The sequence below is a fragment of the Miniopterus schreibersii genome (assembly GCF_964146895.1).
Source record: "Miniopterus schreibersii genome assembly, chromosome: 10".
NCBI classification, from domain to species: Eukaryota; Metazoa; Chordata; class Mammalia; order Chiroptera; family Miniopteridae; genus Miniopterus; species Miniopterus schreibersii.
In genome coordinates, this window is record NC_138110.1 from 8,148,777 (window position 1) to 8,168,860 (window position 20,084).

General features: G+C 48.6%; 1 protein-coding gene across 2 annotated transcripts in view; it reads left to right on the forward strand.

Moving 5' to 3' along the window:
- ATP9A (ATPase phospholipid transporting 9A (putative)) overlaps positions 1-20,084 on the forward strand; it is a 117,444-nt gene that overhangs the window by 77,307 nt on the left and 20,053 nt on the right. For both annotated transcript variants that reach the window (XM_081149654.1, XM_081149655.1), the window contains exons 15-18: positions 7,777-7,938; positions 16,471-16,563; positions 17,795-17,878; positions 19,240-19,410. In XM_081149654.1, the coding sequence (XP_081005780.1) occupies positions 7,777-7,938; positions 16,471-16,563; positions 17,795-17,878; positions 19,240-19,410 (510 nt within the window). The remainder of the gene's footprint in view (positions 1-7,776; positions 7,939-16,470; positions 16,564-17,794; positions 17,879-19,239; positions 19,411-20,084) is intronic.

Consider the following 20,084-nt stretch of genomic DNA (forward strand, 5'->3'; position numbering starts at 1 on the left):
CAGTGAAATCTTGCAGAAGGCTCTGCTGTTTCTAAATCCCTGTGGGAGTCCACGTGGACGTGGCTGCGTCTGGAATCCTCCCTTTGAAATTCTATATCAATGATCGTTGCTGGTCCAGGCAAGGCCAGCTTATGAAATACACATAGGAGCCAGGATGCGTTGTACTTCGGAGCTGCCGGGGTAATTTCTACCAGTTGGGGTAGCGTTCGTTTCCTGTAACAGAAAGCAGGATTTCCTAAATTTGTTTCCTGTGCACGTTCTGTTTTGGACGCCTGAAGGGTCTTTATTCAGCTATTGGTTACAGCCCAAGGGGCGCCCCGTACAGTAGCTCCCAGGGGAAAGGAAAGACCTAATCTGGCTGAGAGAAGCGCTCCTGAGGTGCTCGAACAGGCAGGTTTCAGCCCTGATGACATTCGTCATTTCCAGGACATTGGGGAGCCCTGGAGGGGGCGGACAGTGGGTACAGGGGAGATTGTGGCGGTGACGCAGTGTTTAATATATGTGTTTCTTGGTGTGAGCGCTCAAGGAGGTGCTCTCTTAGGAGGTAGAAGCAACCCTTTGATTCATTTATTGTCTTTTCTCTGAATCCTGTCATATTACAAAAAATTCTTAAACTTTTAAAATCACGAGTACTAATGTTCTCTCTAGAAAAAGTAGACATTGTAGATTCAAAAAGAAGCTGATAAACATAACCTGTAATTCTTACCACCCAACGATAATAACTGCTATTTATGTTTTGGTGTAGATTTTCCCAGTTTTCCTAAACTTATGCATATACGTAGAAATATAATTTTATGTTTCTGTGACACAGAATCGTTCTGCAGTGCAAACCACTGAACAGGGTGAGGGCGAAGTGAGTGAAGGAGCATCCGTTAGAAAGTCATGTGGTTTTCAGAGTCCTGTAGGACTTATGTGTGGGTGCATGTGTTTGCGCGCCGTGTACATGTGTTTCTATACATGCGTGCACATGTGTGGGTGTCAACATGTGCATGTGGTGTATGGGTGCATATGTGCCGTGTGAGCATGTATGTGTGTGGGGACGCACATGGGTGTTTGCACATGGGTGTGCATATATGTGAGAGTATCAGTCAAAGTTCCTTCATGTACTTGGCTATGCCTTGACTAGCTCAGTAATTTCAGAGCCACTAATTACAAATTCTCCGTCATGTACAGAATGTTCTGTGTGGCTGCCCATGCTCATGGCACAGAGTGGGAAGCCTGTCTCCCTCCCACCCGAAGACCTCCGTTCTCGAAGCCTCTGCGTAGGTCCTCCTCGCCCAGACCTCTCCCTCTGAGTCACCCACGGTTACTGATATCTGAGCACTCTTGCAGAGATAATTATTTGTATATATCAGAATCTTCCTCACCCTTTAAGGACTAGTTTAAAAATTTCAAAAGCACGATTACAAGCTGTAGATACAGTTTTGCACCTTGCTTTTGGTAACCCGTCTTTTAACAAGTGTCGGTAATGGAGCACCGTTGCGTTGTGACATCAGCAGAGGGCTGAGCGTTAGTGAAACGCTGGGTTGCTTTGTGTTCTTGTAGTCGGTCGAGGGCATCAGTGAAAGTCTGCCTTTCAAGACCCTCCTTCCCACTCATTCCGTGAATGCTGAGGGCGTCGCATCGCCATTCCTCACCCTCCGAGTGCAGAGCTGGCTGTGGCGCCCTTCCAGGGTCTCACTCATGAGCTGTGATTTTAGGGAAACCTTCGCTGACCCCGGCCTCCTGAAGTTGAAGGGGGCCTGACAGCACTGAGCTCGCAGGCCTTCAGAGAAGAGAGTAAGGGCGGCTGTGGTCCTGGCAGCAGCAAGGAACGGGCCCCTGCTGCATCCCTGCTCTGCCAGCACCGGCCCCTCTACATTCCTTGCCACCCAGTGGTTATGATTGTGCCATTTTGCCAGTGACGTCGTTGGGCAAGGCCCGGCTGCTCGTGCCCAGAGGCTGGCCTCCTAGCCCTGCTTTTTCACCCAAGGACAGCGGCTCCAACGTGCTTTCTAAACGATGAAGTGCTCCGGGGAGTTAAGCGCCTGCCCCGGGGAAGTCGGGCCCACACTGGGTGAGGTTCCCGGGGGCCCGGGTAGTCTCACCTTCTCCAGCCCCTGTGTGCCCTGTTCAGAGCCAGCGTCCAGAGTCTGGGTTCTCCCAGCTCAGTGGAACTTTTTTTTTTTTTATCCCTTCCCTCTTTTCTCATCTTGGGAAACTTCCAAGCTTGCTGATAATAAACCTTCTTCTACCGGCCCCGGGAAGCCTACCCTCTCCTCAGTATCCTGCCTTCACCATTCACCTCTCTAGGACCCCGCCCTTAGAAAGGAAAACCCAAAGGGCGTGCTTCTCCTCTGGTCACAGGAACCTTGAAACGGCCCCCTGGCCACTGGCCATGTGAACTGGGCATGGACTTGTGCCAGCAGGTCTCTCCCGGGAGGAGTCCACGCGTGGAAAGCGTTCCTGCGTCCATCTGAAACGCCTGGGTGCTGGGAGTGCTACAGACGGGGTGGCAGAAAGGACAGTGAAGATGCAGCCAACTCGGGAGCAGATTTTAGTTTCAGCGTGTCCACCCGATTCTAAGAGCAATATGGCTTGTTATAGAAAAAGTATAAAATTAAGGAAAACCGGCAAAAACATTCCGATGTGTTGCTTCCGTCTCTCTTCCGTACCTGTAATTTAAATGCTCAGTGTCGTTCCGCAGATCCCCCCTTGATTTGTTCCCTTAGAAACAGATTACGCGCTCCCTTTCCAGTAACCGCCTGCGACAGGGAGACTGGCAGTGGCTGCACGGCGTTCGCCGCTTGGCTCCACCACAGGTGGTTGATTCTGTCTCCCAGGCGTCATATATACCATCCTGATAGACAGCCTTCTGTGTGCAACCCCACCGCACGTCTCTGGGCGTGTACGTGGAAGGCCCCAGTTGTCACATTTTGCATTTTCTTAAACCTGCGGCAGAGAGTGATGAGAACCAGTGGGCACAAGTGAGCACATGGCTGTGAGGTGGGCCGGGGAATCTAAGTTTATTTTTTTCCTCCACGACCACGTGCACCTTTCAGGTGTATGTGGTGCCCCTGATGCCTCCTCGGGTCCCGAGCTCCCATTCCGGGCCCTTGGACAATGACAGTATTCAGACGTGGGCACAGATGTGCGCAGAGTGTTGACTCAAAGATTTAGGAGGCCACACTGCCATGCCCCCGGACCCGAGGGTGAGGTCAGAGCACAGAGGTGGGAACGTAAGGAAAAACTCCTCCATCGGTGCGGTTTATTAACTACCGGGGTGGAGTCTAAAAACAGAAGTGAGGGGGGCTGGGTAAGGCAAGACACAGTGTTTTAGGGACACAGTAGAAAACTGTCGAAGGAGCTTTGGACTTGGCTCACCCTTGGGCCACCAAGTTCTGTCCCGTGTATTAGTGTTGGCCCAGAATGGACTTAGTGAATAGTCGTTCCTAACAGCTCAACTTCCATGTCGATGGCACCGTTCTTCCTTCTCAAATATTAATTTTTATCAGAGCTCAGTAATATAATAGCCTGAAGTTCAAACACAGAATCAAGGAAATTGGGCTCATGGGTTACCTTTTATTCCACCATCTAATTTCTCTGAGTTTTAAACACAGCGGGCTGTTTTGTTTGCTCTGTGTTGTATTTAAAAAAATCAAATAAAAAAATCTGTGAGCTAGGTAGCTGCTGCCTCAGTTTACCCCTAGCCCCTGCATGGCCTGCCCACCCCTGTCGGCACTCAAACCTGCAACCACCCTGTGGCGCACCGTGGACTCTGTTTCCTAAATAGGTAAAGAGTACCCTAGGGCTGTGGGTAGATTTACAATGTGAAAGGCTGGATTAGGGTGGCCTGGCTACTCTTTGTGAGCGAGAGTGTTTATCTTGTTGATGGCCACCGAAGAACCCCTTTCTTTCGTCAGATGTCAGAGTCATGCATGCTCCTTCCAGCACTACCCTGCTTTTACAGAAATTCCAGGCTCCTTCTTTAGCCCGACCGGGCGACTATCCCAGGCACACATTCCCAGGCACAAGGGGAAAATCATTGAAACCTGTCACAGGTAGTCTTGCTGACCCACCAATGTTGAAAAAGACTCTTCATGGACAGTTCTGGCGTGAATTCCTCGGAAGGGCATTTTAGGGAGGAGTTTCTTGACCAATCCACAATGCGCAGCCCAACTCATGAACTGAGATCCCTGCCCCTCCCTGCCCCCTTTTTAGTTTCTAGCATTGGATGAAGTTTGGATTTCATTCATTCATTCACTTTAATGAGATTTCTTTTCCTGCCGCTGCTCTGACCTCCTGATACTCTGACCTGAGACTCCCTGAGACCCCAATTCTGGATGTTAAGGACAGTGAGACTCAAGACCCTGAAGTCCTTTATAACTTGATGATGTGCAATGATTCATTGAAGGGAGGCTCGGACCCACTAGAATGAGAAGCAGCCCGATTTTATGTTATCTTGTTTCGTAAAGGAGTGTGGTCTGCTCACCTTACCCCTGAAGAGTTTGTCCTGCCGCAGTCGAGAAGGGTCAGTGAGCGCCCGGATTCCAAGCCTGTCCCTTCTCAGTGGGACCTCGGGGCTCTTCTGTGTTCTGTTAGAAAGTAGCTCTAAATTAAAGCTGACAGAGTTGGAGTAAGAGAGTGGAAGGTAAAAATGAAGGACCCCCCGCAGGGCTCATATCCTGTTGGAATCAGCCCCCGAGGAGCCAATGAGGTTTTGATTAGGATGAAGGACCCTTGGCGGTGAGGGGACAACAGGCTTATGTAGGTCCCTTAACTCTACTGAGAGATTCACCGTAAAATAAAGCACTGTTAAGAGATGTTAGCGTACAGTGGCGCTTTGTGTCCTTCGTCGGGAACGTTTGCCAGTGTTGATCATTTCAGATTTATAGTTCGGCTACCCCCCTGACACAGTCCTGTGGGGTCCAGGAGTGGGGGCTGGGCTGGGCCGAAAGTCCCTCTGGTCCTGGAGTTAGAGATTCTTCCTCAGTGAAGTTAAGAGCAGGCTTTGGGGAATTAGTAGGTGTCCCAGTATCACAGGCTTTTCACATCTTCACAGAACAAAGAAATTAGATTGTTAAGGGGTGAAGTAACAGCAGTTTGAAAATAGTGAAAAAAATGCTTTTAGTAACAATCATGTTTGAAAACATGCAAAGAAGAATTTTTTTTTTCACATAAAATTGGTATGTAAAGGATGTAAATTTGGCTAACCTCTTTGGGGCTTGCGTATACCTAGGTGTTTGTATTGTGTTGGGATGTTTATTTACGCAACTAAAAAAAGAAATGCACGTACGTGCTAAACATGCTTCAGCAGTGTGGCAACATAAAAGTACAAGCTAGAAGTATTTCTCTTCACGGGGGCCACCCCGGAAACATCTTATATACGATGGGACTACTTTATATATACAGATCTTTACTGCTTTGTTAATTTTAAACTTCGAAAGAAGATTGTTAGCAGGGAAGATGGGATATTGAAAGTCATTGAATGAAACAAGTAAACAGATGCTTTTACAGGGACTGACGCAGGCTAATAGCAAAAAGGAAGAAAACATAAGAAAACATCATTACTTGATTAGCTCTTTCTTTGGGGGTGGGGATCAGTGTGGCAGCTCCTTCCATCGGTCAGATTCGAAAGCTAGTTCCTGTTCACCCTGGTTGACTTGCTGTGACATAATTGAAACAGGATAGAGTTTCCCATTCTTGAATAACTTCTTTCTAATGTAAATTCAGTTAATATCAGCAACAGAAACCTAATTAGATCTCTGAGCGCCTATAAACACAAAACGTTTGGAGCTGGAACAGAAATGAGAAATAATCTGCTTCAGGCCCCGAATTTCAGAGGCCCAGGGAGGTAGGTGGTGAGGTGGGTGGTGGAGCGGGGCTGGAACCCTGGGCTTGAGCTCCTGTTTGGTCCCCCCACCCCTTCTGGGTGTAGCACTTCAGCCCAGGTGATGCCCAGGGGTGCCAAGTGCGGGCAGCTTGCTCATGGCTTTCACAGAGTCTCTCGGTGAAAGGAATGGGGACTCAGGGTGAACCCTGATGAAATAGAGGAGCTGTTGGCAGTGGCTGCTGCCAGGTTTCCTGGAAAAGTGACCCTTTACCTACCACCCCTCAATGAAAAAATGACCATTATGAAACATCTCAGATATGGAGACAGTTACAGAGAGTAATATAATGCACACCACATACCCACAACCAGGCTGAAAGACAGAACTGATGTCTCCTATCCCCTTTGTCAGCTTCCCTCACTCCTCAAGTCAACACTCTCCTAAAACCCACCCCCTTTTCTTTCCCTAAAGATTGTTTTTTTAAATATAAATACTCATGTTTTTAAAAACATTTTTATTGATTGATTTTAGAGAGAGAGGAAGAGAGAGAAACATAGATTTGTTGTTCCACTTATTGATGCATCATTGGTTGATTCTTGTGTGTGCCCTGACTTGGGATCGAACCCACAAACCTGGTGTATGGGATGACGCTCTAACCAACTGAGCTGCCCGGCAAGGGCCTAAAGACTGTTTTATAAGAGCAAAGGGGGAGGGGTACCTTTTCTTTTTCTTTGTAGGCACCGTGCCCTTGAACTTGGATCGGAGTCAAACGGCAGCTTGTTTGGCATTAAACCTGGACGCCTCCTATGTTTGTTTCCTATTGCTGCTGTAGCAGATTGCTGTAAATGGAGTTTTACAACATCACAATTTACTCTGTTACAGTGCTATAGATCAGAGGTCTCGCCAAGCTGTGATCAGGGCATCGGCAGGGCTGCGTTGCTCCTGGAGGTCCCAGGGACAGCCTGTGTCCTTTGGTGTCCAGCTCCTAGAGGCTGCTTACATTCTTGGGTCTAGGGCCCCTTCCTCCACCTTCAAAGGCAGTGATGTCACCTGCCTCTGACTCTCCACCTGCCCTCACTTTTCTCTCTGGCCACAGCCAGGACAGTTGTCCCATTTCAAGGCCCTCAATCTTAATTACATCTGCAAAGTCCATTTTGCCCTGTAATTAAGTCACAGATTCTGGAGATTAGGACGTAGGCATATTTGGGGGCTGTTCTTCTGCCTACTGCACCTCCCATCAACTTTCTAATGGTGGCCTTGTGTCAGGGTGCACGCCTGACAAATCACATGCCTCCAGGAGAGCCAGGCCTGCCCCTGGCCTGGCCTTTGTCACTCAGTCCCCATCACCTCAGGCACCTTAGCTTCTCTGAGTCTGGGCTTCCTCATCTGTATGACTAGTGTCTCAGCCTCCACAGGACTGACATTTGGGGGATAATTTTCTGTTGTGTTTAGCAGCATCTCTGGTCTCTACCCACTATATGCCAGTAGCACACCCTCACCCAGTTGTGACAACCAAAAAATGTCCCTTGGGGGGCATAATTGACTGGTTGATAACTGCTGTAAATACCCACCTGAGTACCCGAGAGATTTTAAACAGGAGCCTGAAGGTCAAGCCACCCTGCCCAGATAATTGTTTGGCTCGGTACAGATTCTTCCGGAAGTGATCTGTGGTCGTCCTAAGCACTTTTAATCGGGTGCTGTTCTGCCTGCCAGGGCTCTGGCGTTCGGCCTGCCCTGGGGCCAGGAGGAGGTGAGTAGCACCTGATCGGGGCGGCTGTGAGTGCAGTGCCCCCGCAGGCCCGGAGGAGCGGAGGCGGGCACTGCCTCGGCAGTGTCTTCCCCAGGGACACAGTGACTGCTTGCATTTCACCTGTCTGCTTCCCCTTCCACCTTTGTGTTCGTTTGGTTGACCTGTGAACCGGGCCCCTCACCCGTGTATCTGACCTCCGACCCTGTGTACCTGTAGGTGGCCTTGGTGCAGTGGACGGAAAGTGTGGGCTTAACCCTGGTGGGCCGAGACCAGTCTTCCATGCAGCTGAGGACCCCTGGCGACCAGATCCTGAACTTCACCATCTTGCAGATCTTCCCTTTCACCTACGAAAGCAAGCGCATGGGCATCATCGTGAGGGTGAGTCCTTGTTTGTTTACGACTCAAGAGTGGTTCAGAACCCCCAAGGACTCTGCATGTCCCTGTGACGTTCTTTCTTACCCCTTTCTAACCACCTTTGTTATATCGCCTGTTGCCCAAACTAACAAGAGAATGTAATTGTCTAAGCAGAAAGAAAATTAGTTCATGTACCAGCCGGAACCTCCGACAGCTGATGAGCTCCTGGTTAACCTAGCTCTAGAGTAAAAGGTCTAAGAATGTAGATTGGGCCCAGCCGGGTGGGGCTCAGCGGTTGAGCACTGACCTAGGATCCAGGAGATCAAGGTTCGATTCCTGGTCAGGGCACATGCCCGGGTTGAGGGCTCAATCTCCAATGACTCTCTCATCATTGGTGTTTCTCTCTCTCTCCCTCTACTTTCCTCTCTCTGAAATCAATAAAGATATATAAAAAAAATAAACTAAAAAAGAATGTAGATTGGGCACTTCTTGGTAAGAACACACTTCTCACTGAATGCTCTTTTGTTTAATTAAATGTGTATCTTTTATTGAGGTGAAATTCACATAACACAAATGAACTATTTTAAATGTATAATTCAGTGGCATTTAGTATATTCACACCCTGTGCACACTTCTGTCAAGTTTCAAAACATTTTTATCGCCCCAAAAGGAAACCGTGTAGCCATTAAGCAGTCACCCCCTTTACCTTCTTTCCCTTAGTCCCTGGCAGTCACCAATCTGCTTTCTGTCTCTATGGATTTACCTCTTTTGGATATTTCACATAAATGGAATCACACAGTATGTGACTTTTTGGGTCTGGTTCCATTCACTTAGCATGTTTTCGAGGTTCATCTGTGTTGTAATAGGTATCGATACTTCATTCCTTTTGATGGCTGAATAATATTCCACGTTGCTTATCCATTCATCCGTTCGTGGGCATTTGGGTTGTTTCCACTTTTTTGGCTATCATGAATGATGCTGCCGTGGACGTGCATGTACAAAAATTTGAGCACCTCTTTTCAGTTCTTTTGGGTATAAACCTCGGGGTGGAATTGCTAGGTCAGTTACTCAATTGCAGGGTAATTCTGCCTTTTAAACTTATGAGGAGTGTCCAGACTCTTTCTACAATGCTGCATCATTTCACATTCCAGCCAGTAGTATATGAAGGTTCCAATTTCTCCACATCCTCACCATCACTTGTTATTTCCCACTTTTTTTTTTTTTAAATATATCTTTATTGATTTCAGAGAGAGGAAAGGAGAGGGAGAGAGAGATAGAAACATCAGTGATGAGAGAGTCATTGATCGAGCCCACAACCTGGGCATGTGTCCTGACTGGGAATCAAACCCTGATCGCCTGGATCCTAGGTCGACGCTCAACTGCTGAGCCACGCCCGGCCGGGCTATTTCCCACTTTTTAAGTTATCGCCAGCCTAGTGGTTATGAAGCTGGCATTTCATTGTGGTTTTGCTTTGTGTTCCCCTAGTGCCTGATGATGTTGGACATCTTCATATGCTTATCGGCCACTTATATATCTTCCACTGAGAAATGTCTAGCCCTTTGCTCACTTTTTTTTTTAAACATATCTTTATTGATTTCAGAGAGAGGAAGGGAAAGGGAGAGAGAGAGACAGAAACATCAATGATGAGAGAGAGTCATTGATCAGCTGCCTCCTGCACGCCCCCTGCTGGGGATCGAGCCCGCAACCCAAGCATGTGCCCTGGGTCGAATTGAACCACGATCTCCTGGATCCTGGGTCGATGCTCAACTGCTGAGCCACGCCCGGCCAGGCCCTTTGCTCACTTTTTAATTGGTTTGTCTGTCTTTTTTGTTGTTGAGTTGTAATAGTTCTTTGTATAGTCTGATTACTAGAGCTTTATCAGACATATGCTATGCAAATATTTTCTCTCATTCTGTAGGTTGTCTTTTTACTTTATTGATAAAATTCCGTTGGTACACAGAAGTTACTGATTTTGATGACAAGCTGAACTTGTCAGTTTTTTCTTTTGTTGACCTTGACTAGGTGTCATATCTAAGAGTTCATTGCTAAATGCAAGGTCATGAATTTACTCCTATATTTCCTTTCAAGGGTTTTGTAGGTTTTGCTTTTTAGGCCATTCATCCCTTTGGGGTTATTTTTTTGTATATGGTGTGAGGTAAAGGTTCATCTTCATTCTTTTGAGTGTGGATATCCAGTTGTCCCAGCACTATTTATTGAAGAGACTATTGTTTCCACATTGAATAGCCTTGACACTCTTGTTGTAATGAAATATTTTTGATGGGTTTTCATTTGTACAATCACAAAATTACTGAAAAAAATAGTGTTCACTCAGCATCATCATTTTGCCATATTTATCTCAGAATTTCTTTTTGTAGTTTTGAGACTTTTGAACTACAGCATACACAGAGAAAAGCATAAACATCCTAAGTGTATACACCTCTAGTGTTTACAAAGTTAACACACCCACGTAATAACCAGCCTCCAGAGCAAGGAACAGAAGCACCACCATCACCACCCTTTGGCTCCCTTGTGCCTCATTTCTGGTTGCTATGCCTCTTCCCTGCAAGGGCATAACCACTGCCCCCTTTCTGTCATTGATTAATTTTACTTCTTGTTTACCTTTTCTTTATGTAAAGAAAATTGTACAGTGGATACCCTTTTGTGTTTGAATTCATTTGCTCAAATGTTTATTTCTAAGATTCACCCATAGTTTTGCATGCATTGTAGCTCAGAACATTTTTTTTTTTAATATGTCTTTATTGATTTCAGAGAGAGGAAGGGAGAGGGGGAGAGAGATATAAATATCAATGATGAGAGAGTCACTGATCGGCCGCCTCCTGCACGGCCCCTGACTGGGGACTGAGCCCGCAACCCGGGCATGTGCCCTGACTGGGAATCGTACCTTGATCGCCTGGATCCTAGGTCGATGCTCCACCGCTGAGCCACGCCTGGCAGGGCTCAGAACATTTCTTAGAGAAATAAAGCATGCGTTCAATTTTAGCCCTCCCTCTGCCTCTTCTAGATGTGCCTCCCCCACCAAGTTCCTCGTTCTTACGAGCTTTAAAATACGCTTATCGGCCGTGTTTGAGGATAAATAACGTGCATCGTGGTGTTAACACCGCTAATTCTCTATGTAAGTGGCCTTGTAGTATTGCATCATTTTTCCACTCCCTGTCTTTTGTTTAACATTAAATCAACTTAATGCTGAACACTTACACCCACTTCCGTAAGCGTAGCTGATTTTGGGACTGCCCGGTGAGTGTGCCTCTCTGCCTTCGGCCTTTCAGTTCTCTCTTGATAGACACTAGCTGGCTGTCTCTAGCGGGGCACCGCCGTGCGTAGCCCTGTCTGCTCCGGGCTCTATTGTGCGGATGTCGGTGTCTCTGTGCAGTATTCCCAGAGGGAGAGTGGCTGGGCTGTGGAATATGTACGTCTTTAACTCGGCCAGGTACTGCTCACTCTTTGTCCACAGTGCTTGTACTGACCTCAGTCCCCCCGCGTGCTCACCACCATTGGATAGTGTCAGACTTTAAAATTTCACCTATCTGGAGTGTCTGAATTAACGTCTTGTTTTCCTCCTTGCTCTTTTACTCGTAGAGACCACACTTTCCATCCTGGGCAGCCTGGTAACTACCTGGGTTGATAGGCCACTCTGTTCTTAAACTCGGCTGATCATCAGAATTTCCAAGGGAGCCTGTTGAGTGCAGATTACCTGGTTCCGTCCCAGCCCTGTTTTGGTATTGGGGTGAGGGTGGGGGCAGGGGTTCCCTCCCATATGTTTTAAGGTTCCGCTCACTATTTGGTGTCACTAGAGAAAACTTGGCCTCAGATCGTGAGAATCTTTGGAGTAAAAGTCTTTAATCTTTTCTGGATTTTTTAAAAAAACAAATGAGGATCTCCACCACCCTATCTACGCAAGTCTGTCTTGCCTTAGGAGCCAAGTTGTCGATTCTCTTCTAGTAATTAGTAATAGTTGTAATTAGTAGGTGTAGTACTAGCAGCAGTAGTAACAGGAGCAGCAGTAGGAACAATAACAGTAACAGTAGGTAACATTTAAATAGTGTTTATTGTGTGCCAGTTACTCTTCTAGATATTTGCATAAACTAATATATTTAATTCTCACCGCAGCCCAATGTGATAGGTACCATTATGATTGGCAGTTGAGAGAGGAGGAAATTGAGGTATAGAGAGGCTAAGAAATCTCCCCAAGTTTGCAGAGCAGAGCTGGAAAAAATGGTGGAGCTGGGATTTGACCCCAGGCCATCTGGTACCCAGGTCCAGGCTCTTTACCACTAGGGCCTGGGAATTTGGGTGTAAAGAGAGCTCCCAGAGTTATGTTGGGGTAGTGTATTGATTATATATCATTATGTAGCAGATTACCCCACACTTAGTGGCTTAAAACAACACTAGGTATTGCCTCACGGTTTCTGTGGGCCAGGCTTGGCTCTGGATCCCTGGCTCAGGGTCTCTCACTGGTGTTGTCAAGGGCATAGCTGGGGCTGCAGTCATCCAAGGTTCAACAGGGGCAGGATCCACGTCCAGGTAAAATCAGTGTTGTTGGCAGGGTTTAGTTCCTTGTGGTTGTTGGACTGAGGGCCTTAGTTCTTTACTGGTATTGGCAGAGGCCACCCTCATTCTCTGCCACACGGGCCGCTCTGTGGGTCAGCTCCCATGCCCATGGGCCTCATCAGAGTTAGCAAGTGAGAAGTGAGTGTGAGCAAGACGGAAGCCACAGTCTTCTGTAGCCTAATCTCGAAACTGACCTCCCATTATATTTTCCTTACTCTGTCATTAGAGGCAAATCACTGGGTCCAACTCTTGACTCAGTGCGAGTAGATCACCTGAGGGTGTGACAGTCAGGATGTGGGGGTCCCTGGGAGCCCAGGGAAGGGGCAGAAACAGCTCCATGAGCTGCTGATCTGATGATTCAGTGACAGGAACATGCACGTTAAGGGATTGTTACAGCCCTGACGCCAGCAGGTACTTTAGATTCCGTAGGGGCTGTGTTCTTGGCACCTGAGGGGCTCGAAGGGAGCTCTTCCTCCCACATAACTGCTGCTGTCACCGGCCCTCGTCAGGCCTAACCCATGGCTTCCATATCTCAGCGCACATCTGATGTCAGGAACATCTGTGGCCTTGGGAGCAGCAGCATAAATCCTAGGGGTGGGTGTTTCCTGGGCAGTTAGAGTCATTATCTCCTATGGAATCACTTTAATTTTGTCCCAGCCTTTACTGTTCCAAGTTTGAGGGCCGTGGGCTCTGCTAAAGTCACTCCAGGGTTGAATCATCACGGAATAGTCCCTGTATCAGCCATCCTAGAGCGAGTGGCAGCAGTGCACCCCACCCTTCCTTTCGTTGTAATGGTCTCTCATTCCCAGACACACGTCGTACTTTATCAGATGTGGTCCCCCGTCTTCCCACAGCAACAACAGGACTCATGCCTGGAAGTGTGGGATATTGTTGGGCGGGCAAGTACATCATCTTAAAATACCGCTCCCTCCTACCCAGGTTATAAAAAAAAAAAAAAAAAAAATCAACATTAAGTTAAGACATTTGGAACAAATGAATATGTAAAGAAGATCAGAACTATTTGTCTTTATTTTCCACCAGAGATGGCCATGGGTACCTTCTCAGAGAATTTCCCTTTAGTTATTTTCTAAGCATATGAGTGTAAATACCTGTAAACGTTTTTATAAAATTCACATTGAACTCCACATAAGCTTCCTAAACTGCTCCTCTCCAGGGAACTATATATATGGTGAAAATATTCTCATTATTAGAACATGATTTTTAAAAATGATTGTAATGTGTACATGCTGTTTTGTTGGGAAAAATGTATTATTTCTTTAAATATATGTATTATGGATGCTTTAGGTTGTTTTTCATCTCTCACTGCTAAAGATACATCTGTGGGCGGCCATCCTTGCTAGGCTGTCTTTGATGGAATGCATCTCACTTTGCTAATTTTTCTTGGTTCTGACCTGTTTTCTTCTTTCTCTTTGCTTTTAATGGGCGGAAGGCAGCATCCAGGGCGTTTGGAGCAGTTTTGCATTTTGCACAAATCTCACTCTGCTCCTCTAATGAAGTGGCTCTCATCCCGGGGCCACCTTGCCCGCAGGGGACATCTGAAAATACCTGGAGACAGTCTTGGTTGTCACAACTCTGAGGGTGGTGCTACTGGCATCTAGTGGGTAGAGGCCAAGAAGCCTCCTCACAAAGAAGGCACCGCCAGTGTTCATTGTGTCGGGGCCCAGAAATTAGTTCTGATGTGTCCATATATCCTGTCTGTTATTTGAAAATAACTGTCTGTTACCCGATGCGAGGACGTTTTCGCTCAGGGATAAAGGCTCTTGGCTTGTTTGGCGACTGTTGACAGTTGGGGCTTTGCTCTCGCCTGGTGCATCAGCCCTCTCACACACGTGTGGGCTCGTGGGCAGGACGTGGCGGTACCTTCTCACGCTCACAGAGCGAGGCCTGGTCCCTGCGTGAGTCTTCTCAGATGGTCAGGAAGGCTCAGAGAAGCCACTTTCTCGGGGGCTCGTGTTCTTGCCCTTTTGAAGGGAGGCTGTGTCGCCCGTTTTGTTTTTGTGCACAAGATGTTCCATGGCCCTCCCCACGTGGAGCGATAAAGTGGCGTCCTTGTCATTGTTTGAGTAGAAGAGGCCTTTGAACAGGTGCCAGAACCAGACCACAGTGGGAAAGGCTGAGGCCCCCAAACGATGCCACACCACCAGCAGATCTCTGCAGCTTATAGCGTCATCTTGCCATGATATGGGAACGAAGTAACCTCGTGATGAACTCGGTGGGAGGAAATGACTAATGGGAGGAGATAGTCAACACAGTATTTATATTGGACGAGATGTCTACTCTCTTGAGTCCTTTCTGGAGCAGAGGAAGCCGGGGAGGGGACCTCATTTCCTACAGCTCTGTTGTTCAGCACCTTTTGGGTGAAGAGGAAAGGAAAAAACGTCCGACGCTTTCATGTTCAGACCCCACAACCCTCCTCGGCCTGAGTCACCAGCAGGCACGGGTGCGATCTGTCAGATAAAGCATGCAACCACCGTGCTCTAAAAACGCAGGGGCCTCCTCGGCCGGCCGGGGCTTTTATGAGGAAGCGTGTTGTTCCAAAAGACTGTCAGTGATAGAGCGCATTTGAAAGCTATTTTAAGAGAGGAAGCTGTGCCACTAATTCTGCTTTGTGTCTTTATTTTGTATGAAGAGTTTACAGGCAGCCATTCTGGGTTTCCCCGGGTGGTAAAATGTAGGCGCGGGGTGGTGATGGCCATGCCCGGTTCCCTTGCCCATCTCACTGCCTCCAGGCTCCCCATCATGGGCATCATTGAGGAAAGAGCCGTGGAAGGGACAAGAACCAGCGATTGCCCCATCATTCCTCGAAGCCAGGGTGTCTCAGCCTTGGCGCTGTGGATCTTTGAGGTTGGATGTTCTTGGTTGTGAGTCTGTCCTGTGCACTATAGGATGTTAGCAGCATCCCTGGTCTCTACTCACTAGATTCCAGCACTGCCACCCCAGACAACCAAAAATGTCTCCAGACATTACCACATGTCCCCTGTGGGGAAAATTGCCCCCGTTGAGAATCTCTGGGCCAGTAAGCCTGTTCTCCACATACAGTGTGACCGAGGGGCTTGTGGAGTTACTGCCACTCAAACAGAAAGGTACACTGAGTGGGCATTTGCTGTGGCCCTTTGCCATGTGCTTTATGTAGATGGTCTCATTTAAGCCACCAAAACCTATGCAGTAGGAGTTGTTAGTATCCTATTTTATAGGTGAGGATACTGAGGTTTAGAGAAAAGAATTAGCTTGCCCAGTGGGGCATGAGCTGGGGCTGGTGCCAGGTTCAGGCATTTGGTGCCTGTACAGTGGGTTACCCTCTCCTCAGAAAACCTGGCCAAACTGAAAATCTAGCTAAGTGCTCAGGTACACGTAGGGGTTTGGAATGATCTAGATCGGTGGTTTTCAACTGAGGTTTTGCCTCCCAGGGGACATGCGTTAATGTCTGGAGACATTTTGTCATCCTGGGGGTGTTGATGGCACCTGGTGGGTAGAGGGCCAGGGATGCTGCAGGAACCCGGCCATGCACAGGCCGGCCCCCAGCAAAGACTTCTCCCGCTGAGTGTCAGAGGGCGTGACTGAGAAACCCTGATCTGGGTCACTGTCTTCCCAAGTCTGCGGGGGACCGTGGCCTGGTGACACTGCAGTCCAGTGTGGCCAGTGTGTCAGTGTACAGTTATCTTACGGCGTGGGAGTTGTCCCTGTTGGAATGGTAGTTACTTTAAAAAACACACACACACAAAGTTCTCAAATCCTTTTGATCTTGCTTTCATCATTTAATAATTTTTCAAGTTCTTTGAGTCTGCTTCTATTTTCTGTGGCCTTTGCCCCAAAGCAAAGCCCCCTCTGCTTTTTATCTCTGGCCAAGTGAGAAAACATTGGCGTCTGCTGAGTACACTTTGTGCACCATCTGTCAAGGGAAGCGGGCACGGGAGCCCGGGGTGGGAGCTCCTCTCGGTTACCATTGCCTGCCGGCCCTCTCTCTAGGATGAATCAACGGGGGAAATTACATTCTACATTAAGGGAGCCGACGTGGTCATGGCTGGCATCGTGCAGTACAACGACTGGCTGGAGGAAGAGGTGAGCGTGGCGCGGGGCGTGGAAAGGCCTTGCTAGCATGTCTGCAGGCCTTCCCTGGCACGGAGGGGAGGTGAGTCTCTGTGTCCGCTATCCGTGGCTGCATAGCACATCACCCCAGAATGCTGCAGCTTTGCATAACGCATTTAATTCTCGTAGTTTCTGTGGGTCAGGAATCTGGGCACAGCTTGGCTGGGTCCTCCACCCAGGGCCTCTCACAGGCCACAGTCAAGGGGATGACTGGGGCTGAGGTCCCACCTAAAGCCTCAGCCTGGGCAGGACCCAAGTCCAGACTCACTCAGTGGTCATGGGCAGGATTCAGCAACTTGGTGGCTACTGGCTGGAGGATGCCACATTCCTTGCCATGTGGACCTCTCCATAGGACAGCTCCCAATGTCACAACTGGCTTTGTCAGAGTGGGCAAGTGAGGGAGCAGGACGGGGCAGAGAGACAGACGTCACCTGTTCTTGGAAGTGACCTCCCCTCACTGTCGCCACATTCTTTGCTGGGAACAGGTCACTAGGTCCAGCACACACTCAAGGGAGGTGATTATACAAGGGTGTGGATACCAGGAGGTGGGGATCATCGGGACCACGTCACAGGGTGCTGTCCCTGGTTATGACATGGGGAATGGGCAGTGCAGGGAGGGAGGGGCTCTCAGGTTCCGCAGGCCATTCTCTTTTCACCCCTCAGCTCTGGGTGGGGATTCACGTGCTACTTTCAGCAATGTTATATCTTCAGTTAGGGAGTTTGCAAATGCCAACAGGGGCCAGGCAGGTGACTTGAACGAACTGGCCTGAATGTGTTTCCTGACGGTTACATTTCATGTGTTACATGCACCAGCATGTTCTCAGCTTGACACCTGTGTTTTCTGACAGCACATGGAAGTGGCCACATATCACCATCATCGACTGTAGTTATTTGGGAAAGCGTGCCCGGTGTGGTCAGAGGTTTAGTTTTTCCAATAAGCCAGGAATCCAGATTTGTCTTAAATTTCGGAACAAAAGGTGCCAGTCACAGAAAACTATGTGTGGGCCTTGTGGCCTGCAGGCTGTCATGCCATGACCTCCCCTATAGAGGGTTTACTCAGGGAAGATGGCTTTGGGGAAAGCAGTGGCCTGATTTGCCATTCCGCTGTCCCCCGGGAGGGGCCTGTCCAGCCCTCCTCAGCGAGAGTCAGGGACTCGGGCAGAGCCCTCAGCGAGGCTCCCCCTGACCACCATCTGCTTTGCAGTGTGGAAACATGGCCCGAGAGGGGCTGCGGGTGCTCGTGGTGGCAAAGAAGTCTCTCGCAGAGGAGCAGTATCAGGACTTTGAAGTAAGTGGTTCTATGACCTTTTTGTTACTTTTTCAGCCCTGTCCACCTCCCCAGACATACCTCCACCCAACTCGCCCTTGGTCATTCTGCTCTAGCCATCCTGATGTCATTTCTGAGCACAATCAGCTTCACTTTTGTCCTTTGCACTTGCTCTTCAGTCTGCACGGAACTCTCTCTTCGCTCACATTGCTCCATGGCCCACTCCCTTGTTTCTTTTTGCTCTCAGCTCACATGCTGCCTCCTCTGAGAAGTCTTCCTGAACTCCTCATCTAAGGCAACTGTGCCTCATCACTCTCTACCCATCACCCCATTTAACTTTCTTGATTGGACTTATCAACATCTATAATGACCTTGTGTGTGTGTGTGTGTGTGTGTGTGTGTGTGTATGTTAACATTCTTAATATCTCCTTTCTGGAATAAAATCTTTCTGAGAGCACTTTGTCAGTCTGTTTGGCAGTTGTATCCTCAACATTTAGGATGGTCATTCGCACAGAGTATATGTCCTGGAAAATTTGGAATGAATCGCCCTCTAGGGGCCCTACTTTTTTTAAGCTGTAAAAAATGTTAGTGTTGAACCAGATCATTGATTTTCATGGCCAAGGGTTCCAGCATAAATGTCATCTTGTCCCGTAGATTGTGTGTCCCTTGAAGGGAAGTGTTCTCATTACATCCCCAATCCTGGCATAAAGCCAGGTCCACACATGCATGTGTGATGGGAAGGGAGAGAGGTGAGGTCGGGGGACAGACTCTGGGCCCTTGTCCTGTTCACCCGGAGAAGCCATGCTCGTCTCTGTCTCTTTTACGTTTGAGTTCTTTGTAAAGTTTTAATTCATACAAGTTCTAGCCCTGATCAGTTCTACCTTCCTTTCCATTGTGAAGGCATCAATTTTGAGTTGGCCCATGAGGGGGTTGTGATTTTCTTCTAGGTCTTTGCCAACACTGTCGAGAGGGGATAAACAGAAGGGTTGGGTCGATGGTTTTCAGAAGTGGGACTTTGTCAAGGATCTGTGCCTATGAGGTGTATGTTTTGTGTGGGAGAACCTGCTGTTTTTTTTGAGATCTTGAGTTGTGCCAATCCTTGCAACACCCCAATGATGAAAACAATAGAGGCTCAGAGAAGTTAAGCAACTTGCTGGAAGTTGCACAGCAGGTGAGTGTAGAGCCAAGGGTGGAACTCAGCTCTGTCGAACTCCAATGTCTGGACTGATGAACCTGGAAGGGGACCGGAAGCCTCAGTTCATCCCTTTGAGGTCTACACCGCATGCTGTGGTGGGATCAGGCATGGCCCGTTCCACTCTCGGTGTCAGACAGCCTTGCGCCTCCCCGCCCTAATTAGCGAATGTGTCCCTGCTGTTTCCCAGGCCCGCTACGTCCAGGCCAAGCTGAGCGTGCACGACCGCTCTCTCAAGGTTGCCACCGTGATCGAGAGCCTGGAGATGGAGATGGAGCTGCTGTGCCTGACGGGGGTGGAAGACCAGCTGCAGGCGGACGTGAGGCCCACCCTGGAGACGCTGCGCAACGCCGGCATCAAGGTAGGTGAGCCTGCCTGGGACCTGGCCGCGGAAATAACTGCCCCCAGGGGTAGTGAGCTCCAGAATTATACCACTTATCCCTTGAGTGGGGGTGGAAGAGTGAGAGACGGGAGAGAGGTGGAAGTTGTAATAGTGGGAGCCAAGCATGTGGGGCCTCTAGCCCCGGCTCAGGTGGGCCACTGTCGTCACTTCCCGCCCTCACAGCCCTGGTTTTTGAAAGCTGGCTCGAGTGTTTGCTTTTCCTGGCTGGCCTTCCTGAGCATGCCGGGCTCCATGAAGGCAGGACCGCAGGTGTCTCCTTATTCCTCAGAACCAAGTGTGTTCCTTATATTCTTGAGTGACCAGCCAGCCGTCTGTTGGTCTGAGTGAATGGTGACCACCCAACAGAGTGTCTGCATGCCCCAACGAACTGCCGTGTTTACATTTTGTACTCGACTGTTTGGGCCCCCAAATATATATCCAGTACTTTAATCAGGAGAGGCCAGTAGAGGGCGTCTGAGGAGCAGGCTGCATCTTAATGGACCCTAGCAAAGGATCAGCAAACTCATTTGCTTAAAGCTCCCGAGAACACATATGTGTTTGCCACCTGCCTCCACCCAAAAGCAACTCTGGGCTGTGTCCTTGGGCCTGCATTTGGCAAAATTGCGTGTGATGTGGGCCATGTGAGCTTGGGG